Here is a 17528-nt window from a genome sequence, read left to right as displayed (position 1 = left end):
GCATTATCTTCTCTACCTCCATCCATTTACCTGCAAATGCTATGATTTTATTCTCTTTTATTGCTGAGTAATGTGTATATGCCACATTTTTTTATCCATTCATCTATTGAAGGGCATCTAGGTTGCTTCCACAGTTTAGCTATTGTGAATTGTGCTGCTGTAAACATCGATGTGGCTGTGTCCTTGTGGTATGCCGTTTTTAAGACCTTTGGGTGTAGACTGAGGAGAGGAATAGCTGGGTCAAATGGTGGTTCCATTCCCAGTTTTTCAGGAAATCTCCATACTGCTTTCCATATTGGCTGCAACAATTTGCAGTCCCACCGGCAGTGTATGAGTGTACCTTTTTCCCACATCCTTGCCAACACTTATTGTTGTTTGTGTGCATAATAGCTGCCATCTGACTGGAGTGAGATGAAATCTTTGAGTGGTTTTTGATTTGCATTTCTCTAATTGCTGGTGATGATGAACATTTTTTTTTTCATTATTTGTTGGTTGATTGTATATCATCTTCTGAGAATTGTCTCTTCAGGTCCTTGGCCCATTTGTTGATTGGATTGTTTTTTTGGTGTTTAGCTTTTTGAGTTCTATATATACCCTAGAGATTAGTATATACTAATTATATACACTATCTGATGTGTGAGGGGTAAAGATTTGCTCCCAAGATGTAGGCTCTCTATTCACCTCACAGATTGTTTCTTTTTCTGAAAAGAAACTTTTTAGGTTGAGTCCATCCCATTTATTGATTCTTGCACCACAAGAGTCTTATTAAGGAACTTGGGGTCTAATCCCACATAATGGAGATTAGGGCCTACTTTTTCTTCTATTAGACGCAGAGTCTCTGGTTATATTCCTAAGTCCTTGAACCATTTTGAGTTGAGTTTTTGTGCATGGTGAGATGTCAACATCCATAAATCAAAGGTATTTCTGTATATCAGTGACAAATTCTCAAAAAGGGAAATGAGGAAAACTACCCCATTTTCAATAGCCTCAAAAAAAAAATAAATAAACCTTGGGAATCAACTTAATGAAAAAGGTAAAAGTTGTATATAATGAAAATTACAGAACCCTAAAGAAAGAAATCAAAGAAGTCCTTAGAAGATGGAAAGATCTATCTTCTTGTCTTGGATAGAGGCAGAATTAACATTATCAAAATGACCATACTTTCAAAAGCACTATACAGATTTAATGCAATTCCAATCAAAATGACATTCCTTTCCTCATAGAAATAGAAAAAGCAACCACGAAAGTCATCTGGAAAAATAAGAGACCCAGAATAGCTAAAAGCAATCCTTAGCAGGAAGAGGGAAGCAAGTGGCATCACTATACCAGACCTTAAACTATACTACAGAGCAATAGTAACAAAAACAGCATGGTATTGGCACCAGACTTATAGACCAATGGTACAGAATAGAGAACACAGAGACTAACCCACAAAACTACAATTATATTAGACAAAGGTGCCAAGTACGTGCATTGGAGAAAAGGTAGCCTCTTCAACAAATGGTGCTGGGAAAACTAGGAATCCATATGCAACATAATATTTGCTTTCCTATAGAAAAGTACTTCAGCTATTTAAGCATTTGTCCTTTGCATTGCACATAAAATAGATTCCACCTAGTTTGCAAAGTTTTACAAATTATAATCCTTGCCCTAAAAGGGCCTTATTATTGCAGTGTTGTAGAGGAGATGAGTCAATAATGTCATAATTTATGCTCTTTCTCATGAGTGGTTCAAAATCGGTGTTGAAATAGTCATTCTTTAAGTGTGCTTCCTGGCCATCAGCCTTACCTGGGAGATTGTTAGAAATTTGGATTCTCAGGTTTAAATACATATTGAGTCAGATCTCTGGAGTGGGGCTGAGTAATGTTTTAACAACGCTTTAGATAATTCTGATGTTGCTAAAATGGGATGATTGTTTAATAATAAGGTAGTTAGTGCACTAAGGAAAGCCAGACTGTTTTGTGTAGTGAATTCAGAGGAGTGGAATTCAGGCAGGATCTTTGAATTGATAAGAGAAGTAAAATCTTGTGTTTCAGGATTTCTCCAAAGAGTTGGCACTGTGGTTTAGGAAGTAATGGGAGATAGGGCTCTGATGAATTTTGGGAACAGATTGCTTTTTTATTTTGTATGATCATTCAAATTATCCCTCAGTTAACTGTCCTTTAAAAATGATATGTGAGTGTGAATTGTGTAATTATGCATATATAAGTGTGTGTGTTTATACTACCATGGATTGATTAAAACCATTCATCTGAGTGAAATTAGTTTTTGTTTTTAACTGTGGGCTAGTCATATAAACATGCAAGTTTAATTTTATATAAATACATGTCAAGATTTTATGTATGATGTAATTTTCATTTCTGTTTCCCATATGTAAAAATGCATGTTTGGACAAATTGATTGCAAAATCTGTATAACATCAAGAACAAATTTCCTTTAAATGTGCTAATGAAATGCTCCTGCTACATTTTTTTTCTTTTTTCTTTTAGGGAAAACATAAAACAAATAGTAAAACTTCTTGCAAGTATTCGAGCTTTGGATCATGCTATGTCTGTTGCAAGTGACCACAATGTGAAAGAATTTAAATCTTTGATTGAAGGAAAATAGACCTATGAGACTGAAAAGCTTATTTGCTTTAATACCATTCCCAATGTATAAATTTTGTATATATGTAAAGTTTCTTACACTGTAAAATACTGATTTTCATTTTAATACAAAAAAACATTATATTCAATACTGTGTCCTTAAATGCAATTTCTTCAGAATGAAAGGAATTCAGATTATTTCTAGGAGTCTATGTTTTCTTTACTGCCTGTCATACTTTGTTTACAGAAGTATTTTGTATGATCATTCAAATTAACCCTCTCAGTTAATTGTCCTCTATAAACAATGTGTGCAGTGTAAATTGTGTAATTATGCATATGTGTACATAGATATATATATATATATATATATATTTATATCACCATGGACTTTCACACTGGAAATTTGTGGTGTTTTTCTACAGAGAAAGCCTTTTAACAGCAGAAAATTATCCAGTAGCAAATTGTCTTAGGAAAATTACTACACTGTTGTAACAAGGGCTGGAAAGTGACTAAATAAATGTTCATCCCTTTTTGGTTAGCGTCGCTCTCACTGTAGCTGTGCTGCCTTAAAATTGAGAGTTGAGTTATGGACTCAGTAATTGAGTGGATATTGAACCTTGTTCTTTGAATCAGCATTACAGGCAAATGTGGGTTTCATGTGAACTCTAATATATGCAATATAGTTTCAAATGGAACGTGAAAGTTTAAGTTTTGAAAATAGTAAGCCCACAACCTAACTGCATGGTTTAGGCTGTCTGTCCTGTCTCATTCATAATTTTATTCCCTGCCCAGCTTACAGATACATGCATCTGAATTGAATTTTAGTAGTCTTATTATATTTAAAATCCCACATATGTGAGTTATATATGCAATAAAGAATACGCCTTGCTGATTAGCCACACCCAGGCAATTTAATATCCATGGTCTTCTATAATGTTTGTACCACATTGTAAATACTCAAGAGAACTTGTTTTAAAGTTTATGCTTTCAGATTCTGTGGTTTTCAAAAGGAACTTTTTGGAAATTAAGGACTATTGTTTGATAATTATATATGTAATTATGCTTTAGCCAAGCATTAAATTAATTTTTAAATATACCCTTTGTTGTATTTTGCTGGTGACTAATTTTAGAGCATTTCAAAATGAGTCTAGTATTTCGAGAATTAACAGTTTCATATGTATCCTTGATCAAGGCAAGTAGCGTTTAGAATAGTGTCATGCAGCGTGCTTGCTCTGTCAGTTGTATCTTTATTGTGGGAACATTGCTTATCTCCCTACACATTCATTCTGGGTGAATTTTTGTTATACTTTATTGGCCTACTAAGTCAGACAGAACACATTCCCAACTTCACAGAATAAAACATACACATAAATATCTATTTGGGCCTTATACTTCAAACTGTGTTTCTAAACTCCTTAGGCTTACTACTCTTCCTTATCTGTTTTTAAGAATTCTTAGAGTGAATTCAGACATTTTGTCCTGTGAAATCCATCAGGCAGGGGTTTCAGAAATGGGTGTGAACTAGGACTTTGTAAGGTAAATTTAACATAGAACTGGCATGAGACAAATGTTTTTATATCTCAACCAGAAGATTTTCATTTGAAGGAAATTCATTTGTTAAGGTAATAAATTACCCCAAACTGGGTGAACAGTTTAAAGAACAAAAATTTATTCTCTTAGAGTTCTGGAGGTCAGAAGTTAGAAATCAAGTGTAAATAAGACCATTCACCCCCCAAAGGCTCTAGGATTAAATCCTTTCCTTTAGAGCTTCTGGTGGCTGTTGATATTCTTTGGCTTATAGTCATATTGCTCCTATCACTGTATCTGCCTTCTGAGTATGTGTATAATTCCCCTCTGCCTCACTTTTATAAGAAAACTTGTGATTGCATTTAGGATTTACCTGGATAATCTAAAATAATCTCAAAATCTTTACTTCAATTTCAGCTAAGATTTTTTTCCCCACCTGAATAACTGCTCATTTAACGTTTGAAGGATTAGGATTTGGGGGTGATGCTAATTTTTAGGTTATCATTGCTCACTTAAAAAAATATTTTAGTTATAGTTCGGTGCACAATACCTTTATTATTTTATTATTGAACCTAGTGCCTCACACATTCTAAGGGAGTATAATTTTATCCCTGAGCCCCAACCCCAGCACCTCATTGCTCACTTTCAAGGATCAAGAGGATGTTGGCTTGTCTTGAAAGCCCCTAGGATCTCACTGTTAAATCTGTATGCCACCTAACTTGTATTTTAAGTTAGCTCACTCTAAAGACACACTAAGTTTGGTGGAAATCTGGGCAGCTATTTTCAAATACTGTAAAAGGTATAAAGAAGAAAGAGAAGAAATAACACATTTTAAAAGTGACTAGTAAAATTGCCTTTGTTTTTCAAATCCTGTGCTTTTTCCAACTAAAATGATATATTTTGGAAGGATTTGAAAAAGCTGTAACCTAAGAGTCCTGCTACCCTCTGGTGCCCAAGAATCCCAACTTTAATATGAGAGGTTTCCTATATAGATTCCCAGAGACATGACATGGTGCAAAAATCATGGGCTTTGGGGTTAAGTTTGGTTTACAGTCCCACTTTTAAAATGTTGATTTCCATTTCATAAACATAAAACTTCCAAGCAAAGAAGTTGAAAATATGGCTACTGAAGCCAATAATTTTTTTGGGGGTGGTGGCAGCTGGTGCATACCAGGGATATGGAGGTATTTATACTTGAAAAGAAAAAAAAAATTCCAAAAACAACCATTTCCACCTGGTTTTCTTTGTTAAGTGCCATCCCTAACTGAAATGGACTCTTCCAGAAAGGGAAATGAGTGACCACTGACAAGTAGATTATTTTCATATTAGTTTAATTTTAAGGCTGCTATGGGTAAACCACTAGAAAGAGCAAAGCTTTTTTTTTTTCCTAAGAAGATAGTACTAAATGAGAGAAATCTGTAGTTCTCAGAACTAATCCAAGTGTCTGCATTTTTCCTTGAGTTAAAAGTGGCTTTTCTAATGAATTTTAGCTTTCTTAGCATTCTGAAACCAGGGTGCGTCCAGCTTCTCTAAAATAGAAATGTCAAATCAAGTCACATGACAGGGCCTGGAGGGGGAAATGATTTTGCACAATATCAAGTTTAAATTCTGCTTTTGCTGGCAAATGCAAGAAGGGGAAGAGGTAAAGGAAAAAGCAAAGGCAAGTGGAAACCGTTTCTCAGAGTGCTGGGTTCTTGAGGTTTTCAATTCCTTTGTGCTTTGTTGGCTTCAACTTCAATCTCATATTTAAATTTGTTAAGTGTTAACTGAATAGGTCTTGGGACACAGACATTATCCAGACATGATTTGTTGAAAAAATTAGATTTAAAGGAGCTGATGACGTTAGTTACTAAGTTCCACTACTGGCAAAACCTATTCGTCATTCAGGGACAGCCATATTTTAACTCTGCCTTGAGCTCCCGGTGGGTGACTCTCCAGTTTCCATCTCACGCACAGTTGAGCAGTCTTCCCTATAGTGCTCCCGAGAGCTGCAGAACACACACACACACACACAAAGGTAGCGAACGGAACAGTTTTAAAGTCGGCCTTATTTCTTACTGCTGCCTATCCAGGCACTTAGAATTAAGAACTCGGAGCAGCTTGCTATGAGACACCATGGACAGCTCTTAAGGCGCCACCTGGTTGGCGCCGCGTGCTGATGGTTCCTCCCGCTTCCCCCCGTGGGTCTAGCCGGGGGAGGCAGCAAGGGGTGGTCCTGACGCCCGGTTTGGGCACGTATTAACACCCAGCCCCCAAAACTCTTCCCAGGAGTCTCTCCCTGGCGCGCACTGGGAGGGCTGGGGAGCTCTGGAAAGCACTCGCCAGAGGGCTGGTGAGGTCGGATCCTCCCTCTCCCAGCATCCCAGGCGGTTGGACCAGCAGCAACAGCCTAGGGGACTCGTCGCCCGTTCGAAGGTCGCTGCAGGTAGCGGCTGCGGCCAGCTGGTGCCGGGGCCCGAGAGGGCACGGGGTGGGAGGTGCTTATCTTATGCCCCGCCCCTTCCCGCAAGGGGTGGGTCTTCCGCCCGGGCTGCGGCGCAATGCGGAAGAGATGGATCTGCTGGAGCGGAAGTGACGCTTCCGGCGGCTGTGGCGGCGGCGGCTGCGGGAGGAGGAGGAGGAGGAGGAGCCGAAGGAAGAGGTGAGCTCCCGGCGGGAGGGCGGGGAGCGGCTGCGGCCAGACCCACCGGCAGCGGGGTTGGCGGGCGGACGCTTCTAGAGGCGGTCTCCGTCGCCGCAGCCTTCGCAAGAGCGGTGAGGGTGGCCCTGGCAGCCGGGACGCGGGAGGGCGGGCGAGAAGGTGAGGAGTCACTGCGGGTTGTGCCGGGCGCCGTGTCGGGCTGGGGGCTTTGGTGACAGCCGCTGTCAACCTGCCTACAGGAAAGGAACTGAATCCGTCTGAGCGCCAGGACACTTCTTCTGGCGCATAATGGAGGCGTTGGGCTCCGGGCGCCTCGGTTCCCCTGGGAGGGAGCCGCTTTCTCGGGCGGTAGACTGCCAGTCGGGTCCCTGCTCCGAGTTGAGGCTCTTCCCGAGTGGCCTTTCTTATGGACCGGCCCCACTTGCGGTCCCCGCAGCCGGCGGTGGCCTGGGGCTGGGCGGGCGGCGGCGGTAACCTGTGTCGCTCCCCCTGCCCTTCGCCGCCGCCCGGGAAGAGCCCGCGGTGGCCGATAATCCTTTTCCTCCTCTGGCCCCCTAAGGAGCTTTGAAGCAGCCTTCTCACCTTCCCTCCCACATTCTGGCCTCCCCGGTCCCCCAGGAGCGGCGTGAAGTTTCCTGGTGGGTTCCCTTCCAAGCCAGTGACAAATCTTGAAGCAGGAAGCTGGTAACCCTCAACAAAAATACGCTCAAAATTTTTCCCTTGATAAACATAAATTAAAAGGGAATTCATCTTAACCAGACTGTTCATGGACTTACAGTGCTAAAAGCCTATCCCTGTCTTGAAGAGAGAATTTGTAGTGTATTCTTTCGCTTTTTGGTAAAATTTAGTGACGATTTAGGTTTTGGATTGAACATTCAATTCGAGCTCTCTCTCTCTCTCTCTCTCTCTCTCTTTTTTTGCCCCCCTCCCCCCGCAATAAAAAAAACCTGGCAGGGAGGGACTTCTGGATGCCTTGCAGTCCTTGCAGCAGAAGGAACCCTCAGCATCATTTGCTTTGCTTTGCTTGGTTTTCATAGGACTGTCTCTGAAGAAAGGAGAATGGCGTTCAGCAAAGGATTTCGAATTTATCACAAATTGGATCCCCCACCTTTCAGTCTCATAGTGGAAACTAGGCATAAGGAAGAATGTCTCATGTTCGAGTCTGGGGCTGTGGCCGTGCTCTGTAAGTCCTCTGTTAGAGACAAACTGGGCATGGTCTCTGTTTTGATTTGAAATTCTCAGATTCAACAATTTAAAAAAAAAAAAGACTTAGCAGCATTTCTCACTATATTACATCTAATAGTTTATGCTTTTATTTCCTTTTAATATTTAATATTTCCTTTTATTTTCCTGTAAAGTTTTTGTTAGTAGGTTTTTCTTGGGACTATGGTGGGAGGTTATAGGTTTTGGTTACAGGATTTTGGGGTTATTTTGCTGCTTCTAAAAGTATATTTTTTTCCACAGAAATGTCATTTGCAATTTATGTCATGTTAACCCTTAAAATGGTTTGCTTGACATTTTTTTACTGTAATGAACATGCTTTCTTGTAGGTCAGTTATAATAGTAGATATTATTTGATATTGTTGGGTATTATGTTGAACATACATACATGTATATGTATATGTGTATAAAAAATTTTTATTTATATATATATTTGTGTGTGTGTGTGTGTTGCTGGAATTCCAACCCAGGGTCTCATGAACGCTAGGGAAGCACTATATCCCTGAAGTACATTCCCAGCATTTATCTATTTGTTAATTCTGTTTATCTTCATTAGATTTAGGCTATATGAGAAACTGTCTCAGGGCATAAAAACTTTGAATATTGCTTTTCTCTGTAAAGCTAGCATAAATGAATGTATAATCTCTGGGGTATGTTATTCTTCCTATTATAAACTTCACAGTAATAATTAAAATATATTTTTTAAATTTAATTTTTGACTAATACATAAAAATTGTATGTATTTATGGGGTATCATGTAATGTTTTGATACATGTATACATGGATGTTTAAATCAGTTCAAGCATATCTGTCTCTTAAAACATCACTTTTTTATGGTGAAAACATGCAAATTTCTTTCTTCCAGCTTTCTGGAATGTGCAAAACATTATTATTGATAGGTACCCTACTGTGTAATAGTAAAATATTAATTTTTTGTGGGAGGGGTACTAGGGATTAAACCCAAAGATGCTTTACCATTGAACTCTATTCCTAGCTATTTTATTTTATTAATTTTTGAATCAGGATCTCACTAAATTACCAAGGCTGGCCTTGAACTTGGGTTCCTCCTGCCTTAGCTTCCTGAGTAGCTGGGATTACAGGCATGTGTCACCATGCTTGGCTTAAAATATCAGTAATTAAGAGCTAAAAAACCTTATTTTTAATAAATAATTTTACTTATGAAATTAATCTTGCCTTCAGCTTGGAGTTACACCAAAGTGTGTGATGTGTAGGGAACTGTGCATGGAAGATCTTGACATGTTCTCATTATCTTCAACAGCCCCAGGCCCCTGAACTTCCTGTATATTAATCTGCCAGAAGAATCTTCTAAAATCATTTTGGTATTCAACCAAAGTGTAATTCTGTTTTTCACTAAGATTAAGTTTGGACTCCTCTGTAATTTGGACCCTCTCTTGCTGTCTCCTGTGTAGGACTCCTTTATGGACATGAGCTTTTTTTTTTGTTTCTTCAATGCTGTTTTCCCCAAAGTATTGTGAATTCTCCAGCCTTCACCGTGTTGGTCCTTTGTTACACCTTCTTCCTCCAAGACCACTAGCTTTCTCTGTCATTTTGGACTGGCCCTGCCAGTTGTACTCAAGTCTTCCTTTCTGAGAATCTACCCCACCCATTCATTACAGCTCACTTTTGTTGCTACATCCTCTTTATTTCTGTAGAACTTCATCTGTATTAGAAGATGAATACTTTTTTATGTTGAATTTTGTTATTCTCTAAATGCTTATAGGTGTTTTTCTTCTACATAAATGATGCCAGTACCAAGTGCATGCCTGTAATCCCAGCAGCTGGAGAGGCTGAGCAGGAGGATGGAGAGAGTTTTCAAAGCCACACTCAGCAATTTAGTGAGGCACTAAGCAACTCAGTGAGCCCTGTCTCTAAATTAAATACAAAAAAGGGCAGGGGATGTGACTCAGTGATTAAGTGCCTCTGAGTTCAATCCCTGGAACCAAAAAAAAAAGATAAATGGTAAAAGTCTTTGTTCCTAGTAATACTTGGTTTTTATGTACCAAAAGTTTATAATTTCAACAATGTCTTGTTGCCTTAGGTTTAAAGAGTAAAGTTTTAAAATTCTGACATTTTAGTCAACACACAGTGTTAATTGGCAATCACTTAATTTTCTTGGCTTATGCTACAACTGCCATGAGATTCTAAACATGAAACCTTATTTTTCAAATTATTAGCACATATGAATAATTAGTTTGCAAGCAAAAATATGATGAGAATAGTTCTGGATCCCTAGGGACCAACTTCCACTCACCCAGCCTTAGGACTCTCTTTAAGAATCCTATTGATAGTATTCCAAGCTTAAATTAGTCATGATGCTATGACTTGATCAGTGAGCCAATGGTTTTCAACCCTGGCAGCATATTAAAATCACCGAGGGAATATTTACAAATACTGGTGCCTGGGCTCCAGCCTCAATTAATGCTGATATTATCATTGTTGGATGGCAATTTCTGAGCAGAATTTATATAGGCCTTGCTCTTATAGATTAGGAGATTCTTATTTTTGGCTTACAGGGTTATCTAAAATAACCATGTTTCTAGCATCTTGGTGCCATTACCGTCTATGATGAGGTTAATAAATAGTTTTCTTAAAATCTTCAGGCTGAACCAACTGCTGATATTATCATAACACTCTTAGTATATTGTTTCATATCACATGGAATTGTGTTCAGGTTTCAAATTCTGGATGCTGGGCTCCTTTGAGAAGGCCTATGTCTTAGTAATGATTATGTCTCCATGCTTAGTACAATGTTTACTCATATTTGAAGAATAAATAGTTATTAAATGAATGATATTAGGGAGAAGACTAACTTAAACTATATTACAAAGTTGAAAAACACAGTTATTATATGTTGGAAAATATATTTTTTTCTTTCAGTTTTTTTTCTTTTGTACTATTTGGTGATTGAACCTCAAGACTCACACATTTTAGATGAGGACTCTACCACTGAGCTATTTCCCTGGCCCAATTTAATTATATTTTAATTGACACATAATAATTATAACAATTTATGGGATACAATGTGGTGTTTTTATACATGTATACCTTATGTTATGATCCAGTCAGGGTAATTAACATATCCAGAGCCTTAAACCTTTATTATTTCTTTGTGGGGAGACATTAAAAATTCCCTCTTTAGCCATTTTGAAATATACATTATCATCACTATAGTTATTTACTGTGCAATAGAGTACCACGATTTATTCCTCCTATCTGACCTTAATTTTGAACCCCTTAACCAATCTATTCCAAATCCCACATCATCCCCACCACTTTATCCAGCCTTTGGCAACTGTTATTCTACTCTCTACTTCTATGAGATTGACCTTTGTTTTTGTTTTTGTTTTTGTTTGATTGTTTTTTTTTTTTTTTTTTTTTTTTAGTGCTGGAGATTGAACCCAAGAGGTCTCACACATGCTAGGCATGTGCTCTACCACCTGAGCTATATCCATAGCCTGACAGTGACTTTTGTAGATTCCACTTGAGATCATGCAGTATGTGTCTTTCTGGGCCTTGCATATTTCACTTAACATAATACCCTCCTGGTCCATACATGTTGCAAATAACAAGATTTCATCTTTTAAGACTAAATAGTATTCCTTTTTGTATATATGCCACAAAATACAGGATCTTTTCTTAAAAATTTTATTTGTGATGGTGCATGCCTATAGTTGGTTACTTGAGAGACTGAGGTGAGAGGATCACTTGAGCCCAGGATTTTGAGATTAGTCTGGCAAACAGATCCTATCTCAGAAAAGAAAAAAAAAAATGAAAAAAAGAATTTCTATTAATTGAACTACTGTAAAAGATATATCTTACTTATTCAGATTTGTTACTCAAAAATACTATTGGAACAATTATTAACCATATTATTAAGTTTTTTTTAAATTGCCAATTAAGAATCTATGATGAATGTTGTTTATACTATAATTACTGTTAACAATTTGTTTAAAATTACTTTTCTTTAAATGGAAAATAATAATTTTTTATTTCTTCTGTTGCATTTATTAAAAAAACTTTTGAAATATTCTTAAACTTAGATAACAATTACTGTTTTTTAAAATAACTTTATTTTATTTATTTATTTTTATGTGGTGCTGAGGATCAAACCCAGTGCCTCACACATGCTAGGTAGGTGCTTTACCACTGAGTTACAACCCCAGCCCATAATTAATGTTTTTTAGTGGTATATCCATTTTTGAAAATTATTAATTCTGAAAGTGTTCATTTAAACTGAAATCTGAAGTCTGTGGAGCAGTGGTTCAGTTTAGCAGGTGGACTCAATGACAGGTATACTTCATTGGACCAACATAGATAGCAAGTGTGATGGTCACAAGTTGTAACAGTACATATTTTTTTTTCCTAGAAACTGATTTATGAAGAGGTAAAAGAAGACTTGTTTCAGATTTCTATGGGTCAGTGTACCTAGACTTCTACAGTTTCACACACACAAAAAGACTTTCACAAGAAAAGGCAAGCTGTCAATCATACATGAATTAAATGTACAAACAGTGTCGTTGTTTTGCAGTCCATCTCATGCTCAGTAAATACATAATCCACTTAATAATTGTATCCTAAATAGAAGATGAAGAAGGGAGAAAGTCAACAGATGAAAATTGAAGGATGATTCTAAAAACAGGAGTTATGCCAGGCACAGTGGTACATATCTGTAAGCCCAGCTATTTGGGAAGGTGAGACAGGTAAGACAAGGTCAGCCTGGGCAATTTAGCTAGGCCCTGTCTCAAAATAAAAAATAAAAAGTTTGGGGAGATAGCTCAATGGTAGAATGCCCCTGGGTTCAGTCCCCACTACCTCCACCCACACATAAAAATAAGTAAAAACAGGAATTATAGTTTACTTTAAAAGATGGGGCTGGGAACTGTGCATGTGGCTCACTGGTAGTGCTTGCCTAGCATGTGCAAATCCTATATTTAATTCCTAACATTACAAGAAACACAACAGAATAAAAGATAGGAATATAAGGTTGTAATGTAAATTGAAAACTCTTAAAGCTTTTGTTCTTTTCCATATCATATGCTAGTATGGTGGTAAAGATGAATTGCATTTTATCTTTATTGTGTTAAGATTATTTTCATTTTTTCTAGCTCGAATAATTCAAGCCACACACTTAATAGACAGCAAGACCACATCACTTAACTCTTGACTTGGCTTTACTCCAGGTTGTCCATCTGAGTTTCTTTGTCAACCTAATTTTTTTCAAATTATGGAAATATGAATCATAAAACTAATAGAACTTTATTCTGGAGATCCTCGGAATGTGAAATGTCCTTATTTTTTATAGAATTATACAGTGTAAAGGAATCATAATAATGAAAAATAGTTGCTATCTACAGTAAGTAAATATTGTCACAATATTAAACCAGTGTATTGTTTCATGGTGCCCTTAGAGTCTCATTAAGTTTTCACAACACCTTTAGGCCACAAGCAATATTTAATAGTTCTCTTTATTAAATAGTTAGGGCCAAACAATAAATATTTAAGTTCCAGTTTTAATAGCTGTTCAAATAAATAATGCAAATAAATTTAGAATAATTATTTTCTTAATAAAAAACCACAATTATTTACTAATGAATTGTGGGTGCCTGTTGAGTATTACGTAGCTTTTCAAACCTTGCAATCAGGGGGAACATGCCACCCTCCTTTCCTTTTCCACATTGATTTTTGAGTGGTATTTGCTCTTTATCACCACAATCACCAAATAACTTCACAAAGATAGGTCATCAAAAAAATGAGCTGCAGTGTAATATTAAACTCTGAAACATCTCAAGCTGATAGTTGGTGTCTAAGACATGTTGAGATGCTTTCCTTCGTTTTAAAATATCTTGCAGTTCCCCTGAGAGTCTGCTGCAGTGCCTGGGGACATCTTGGCATACAGTTTAAAAGATCTGGCATTTGACCTGTTTCACTCAATTCTGTGGATTATGCTTTAACCCATGTTTTAAGAGGTGGAAACTGAGTCCTGGAAAGATTAAGTAATTACTTCAATGACATGGTCCTTCCATTTGATTTTTCCATTTTTCCACTGTAATTATTGTTTGTGGTGTTATGAGGATGGTGGCTGTTTTTGTAGGTGGGCAAGAGGAGCAAAAAGGAAAGAAAGTCAATAGAGGAGTTTAAAATTTAAAAGTTTAAAATAGTAGCATATTTTAGTGAGGGAATTGTTAAACATGTGTTTTTGCCTATAAACTTTAATATGTTAATATATTACAGGGGAAATATGGTTTGATCTAAAGTAAGGTCATAAAAACATGAAATTTCTTTGCTGGGCCAAGTTAAATATCAGGTTCTAGAATTTTGGATGTCAAACGAAGTAGGTGGCAACGACAAGCAATGTGCATAGATTTTGTTTTGTTTTAATTGCTAAATGCTGTCAGCATAATTGTCCTTTAGATAAGCTGCAGTATTCTGTCTCTTTTTAAGAAAAATTTACAAATTAGGGAAGTGACTTTTTAGCACAAAAATGATGGAATTTAGACTTGTTATGGATCAGTACATTAGGGTTACAGAATTTCAATTTATTTTTAGGAATAATATTTTTAAATACTTTTTAGTTGTTGGTGGACCTTTATTTTATTTATTTGTATGTGGTGTTGAGAATTGAACCCAGTGACTCACGCATGCCAGGCAAGTGCCCTATCACTGAGCTACAATCCCAGCCCTTTAGGAATAATTTTTGAAATGTACATATTTTAATAAAAAGTAAAAAGCAAGGTAGGCACGATTGTGCACTCCTATAATCCCAGCATTTTGGGAGGTTGAAGCAGGAAGATTACAAGTTCAAAGCCAACCTCAGCAGCGTAGCAAGACCTTTAGGCAACCCAGCCAAGCCGTGTCTCAAAATAAAAAATAAAAAGGGCAGAGGATGTGAGTTAAGCAGTGGTTAAGCATCCTTGAGTTCATTCCTGAGTACAAAAAAAAAAAAAATTCAAACCAGCTCTTCTAACCTGGGCCAGTGGCAGGATTAGCCCACTAATGTTGGGTAAAATCAGTAGTTTCTGAAGTACTTAAAGTTCTTTATCATTTAACTTGCTACAAGGGAAAATAAAAGAAAAGGTAGAATTTGTCTGCAACTGAACCTCATCAGGTGACTTTTTCTTACATGATTTCAGGTACATCAGATGTTATAACTTGTTCCATAAAATATAACTAGCCCAGAACTATAATAGGAGTTTGGCTTCTGACCACGATGAGGTAACAGACATTGAATTATCTTTCCATCTTAAATTACAACAGCAAAATGAGAAGAGTATAGGACATGTTTTTCAGACATTGATCAATAGCAGCAGAAGATGCTGACCCCCAGCAGAAGGAAAACAAATGCGGTGGGGACTTGCACTTACTTAGTGCCTGAGAACTTCCAGGCCACAGCAGCAAGGGAGGTACTCAGACAAATCTGGCAGGCTTTCTGAGTTGAGGGGACAGGGTAGGGAATGTGGGTGGCTCTTAGTGTCAGAAAGGAGATAGCTACACAGAGTTCCAGGGATCTGGGGAGGTCTCTCTTTTGAGATTTTAGCTGAGTACTGACCAGTGCCAGTGTATGAAGACACTACCCAAGACAGAAAGAATCACCAAAAAGGAGGGGGCAGAAAAGTTTCTGAAGCTTACAGGACTGAGAATTCATTTTGAACAGCCAGAGTAGAGAAATCTTATAATACACAGGGAATTGGGCAGAATACTCAAAAGGATTTATTGCTTCAGTAATGGGGCAAAGTAGCCCTAGAATAACTTCTATTTTCATCCTGCCTGCAAAGCTTAAAAACAAGCCCCAAGAGGATCACACTGTTTCCCAATAAATTTTCAAATAACTATCTTAGAACAAAGTTTCATATTATATATATATACACATATAAATATATAACATGTATATCATATGTATAAATCATTCAACTTGGTCAAATTTAGAATATAGGAATTCAAGTATATATGTTATATACACAATATATATGAGATTATATATATATATATATTTATATATATCAACCCTATAAAATTTACAGTTAGAAATTAGCATATATGCAAAGAAACAAAAAATATACCTCATAATGAGAAGAAGAATCAGTCTGTAGAAACAGATGCTAAAATTAATAAAGAACATAAAAACAGCTATCATAAATATACTCCATATGTTCAAGAAGTAGAGGAAAGAATGAGCATAAGGAAAGATGTGAAAAATGTGACTCACTTGGGCTTGATGGGGCATGTCTGTAATCCCAGCTACTCAGGAAGCTGGGGCAGGAGGATTGCAAGTTTGAGGCCATCCTGGGCAACTTTTTTTTGAGAACATAATAAAAAGGATTGGAGATGTAGCTCAGTGGCAGAGTGCCCTGGGTTCAATCCCCAGTCTCCCACCACCACCACATACAAATAAAAATGTGATTCAAATCAGTTTTCTAGACAAGAAAATAACAATATCTAAGGAAAAATATACTGAAAGAGATTAGTAGGTTTGACACTGCAGAGAAAATTACTTGAAGACATAGTAATAGAAACTATCTAAAATGAAATAGAGAAAAAAATGAAAATAAATGCATCATTGAACTGTGACATTACCTTAAGTGTTCCACTATGTACATGTAATTGGAATGCCAGAAGGATGAGCTGAAAAGGAAAATGTCTGAAGAAATAATAGCTGGCAGTTTTCTAAATTTGGTGATAACTATTTACCACAATTTCTTGGTTATATAATGCCTGTCTTCCTAACATGATTTCTAAAAAAAGATATCGGGGTCCTCTGTTTTTATTCCTAGAATCTTGCCAGGATCCTGGTGTGTTGTAAGCATAGTAAATGATTGTTGCATTAATGAATGAAAGGTTATTTTTTTTTAAATGTTGCCAAGATTGTATTATGCAGTTTATGTAGATCATTGATTTGGATGGCTTAATGTCTTTCATCTACAATTTTAATTAATTATAAAAGGAAAATCTTTTAAAATAAATTTTCTTTTTATGTATGATGAAATGGAAAGAGGCCTTACTGCCAGCTAGCTATATGATCTTGGATGAATCACCTAATCTCTGGCTTTTTCTTCTTAGAATGGGAAGCTTGGGCTATATCTAGCATCCTCTGCACTGGAGGTTCTCTACCAAAGTGCTAGCTTCATGCAAATAAGCTGACCACAAATTACTGTGCATGCAACCACAGGCAAATTGTGATTCTAGGAAGAACATCTAATTTACAATCTTGCCTTCATTTTCTTATTTGCTCTGGAATGTTTGAGCCATAGCAAAATGTTGACACTGGATAGTTCCTTTATTGGATGGCTTTATTATTTAGTTTGAATTATTTAATTCATCATCAATTAAATTTACATTGAAATTTAGTCCTAAAAGTGCCTTTTAAATTAAATATAATTTTAACTAACCTGTTAATCTTGAGTAATACATTAAGTTTCTATTCAGATTGCAAGTTTAGCAATATGGATATGCTCTCCTTATTACATCTATTCTGCCTTTAACAACTTTTTTTTTTTAGAAATAGGCAAATGATTATGCTTACATTTGAATTCTTTACT

The 17528-nt window shown here is 36.9% G+C and overlaps 2 protein-coding genes across 23 annotated transcripts in view; both read left to right on the top strand.

Moving 5' to 3' along the window:
- The window catches only part of Paxbp1 (PAX3 and PAX7 binding protein 1), a 34331-nt gene extending 30650 nt beyond the window's left edge, over positions 1-3681 (top strand). Inside the window, exon 18 of the mRNA XM_005323600.3 lies at positions 2490-3681. Within this exon, the coding sequence (XP_005323657.3) occupies positions 2490-2607 (118 nt within the window). The 3' untranslated portion in view covers positions 2608-3681. The remainder of the gene's footprint in view (positions 1-2489) is intronic.
- A 2924-nt stretch (positions 3682-6605) lies between these two features.
- The window catches only part of Synj1 (synaptojanin 1), an 81693-nt gene continuing 70770 nt past the window's right edge, over positions 6606-17528 (top strand). For all 22 annotated transcript variants that reach the window (XM_078044538.1, XM_078044535.1, XM_021725332.3 and 19 more), the window contains exons 1-2: positions 6606-6753; positions 7791-7936. In XM_078044538.1, coding sequence (XP_077900664.1) covers positions 6653-6753; positions 7791-7936 — 247 coding nt within the window. In that variant the 5' untranslated portion in view covers positions 6606-6652. The remainder of the gene's footprint in view (positions 6754-7790; positions 7937-17528) is intronic.

This window comes from Ictidomys tridecemlineatus, chromosome 3, assembly GCF_052094955.1.
Source record: "Ictidomys tridecemlineatus isolate mIctTri1 chromosome 3, mIctTri1.hap1, whole genome shotgun sequence".
NCBI classification, from domain to species: domain Eukaryota; kingdom Metazoa; phylum Chordata; class Mammalia; order Rodentia; family Sciuridae; genus Ictidomys; species Ictidomys tridecemlineatus.
The sequence above is the reverse complement of the archived record's forward strand: the minus strand, read 5'-3'. Positions and strand labels throughout refer to the sequence as shown.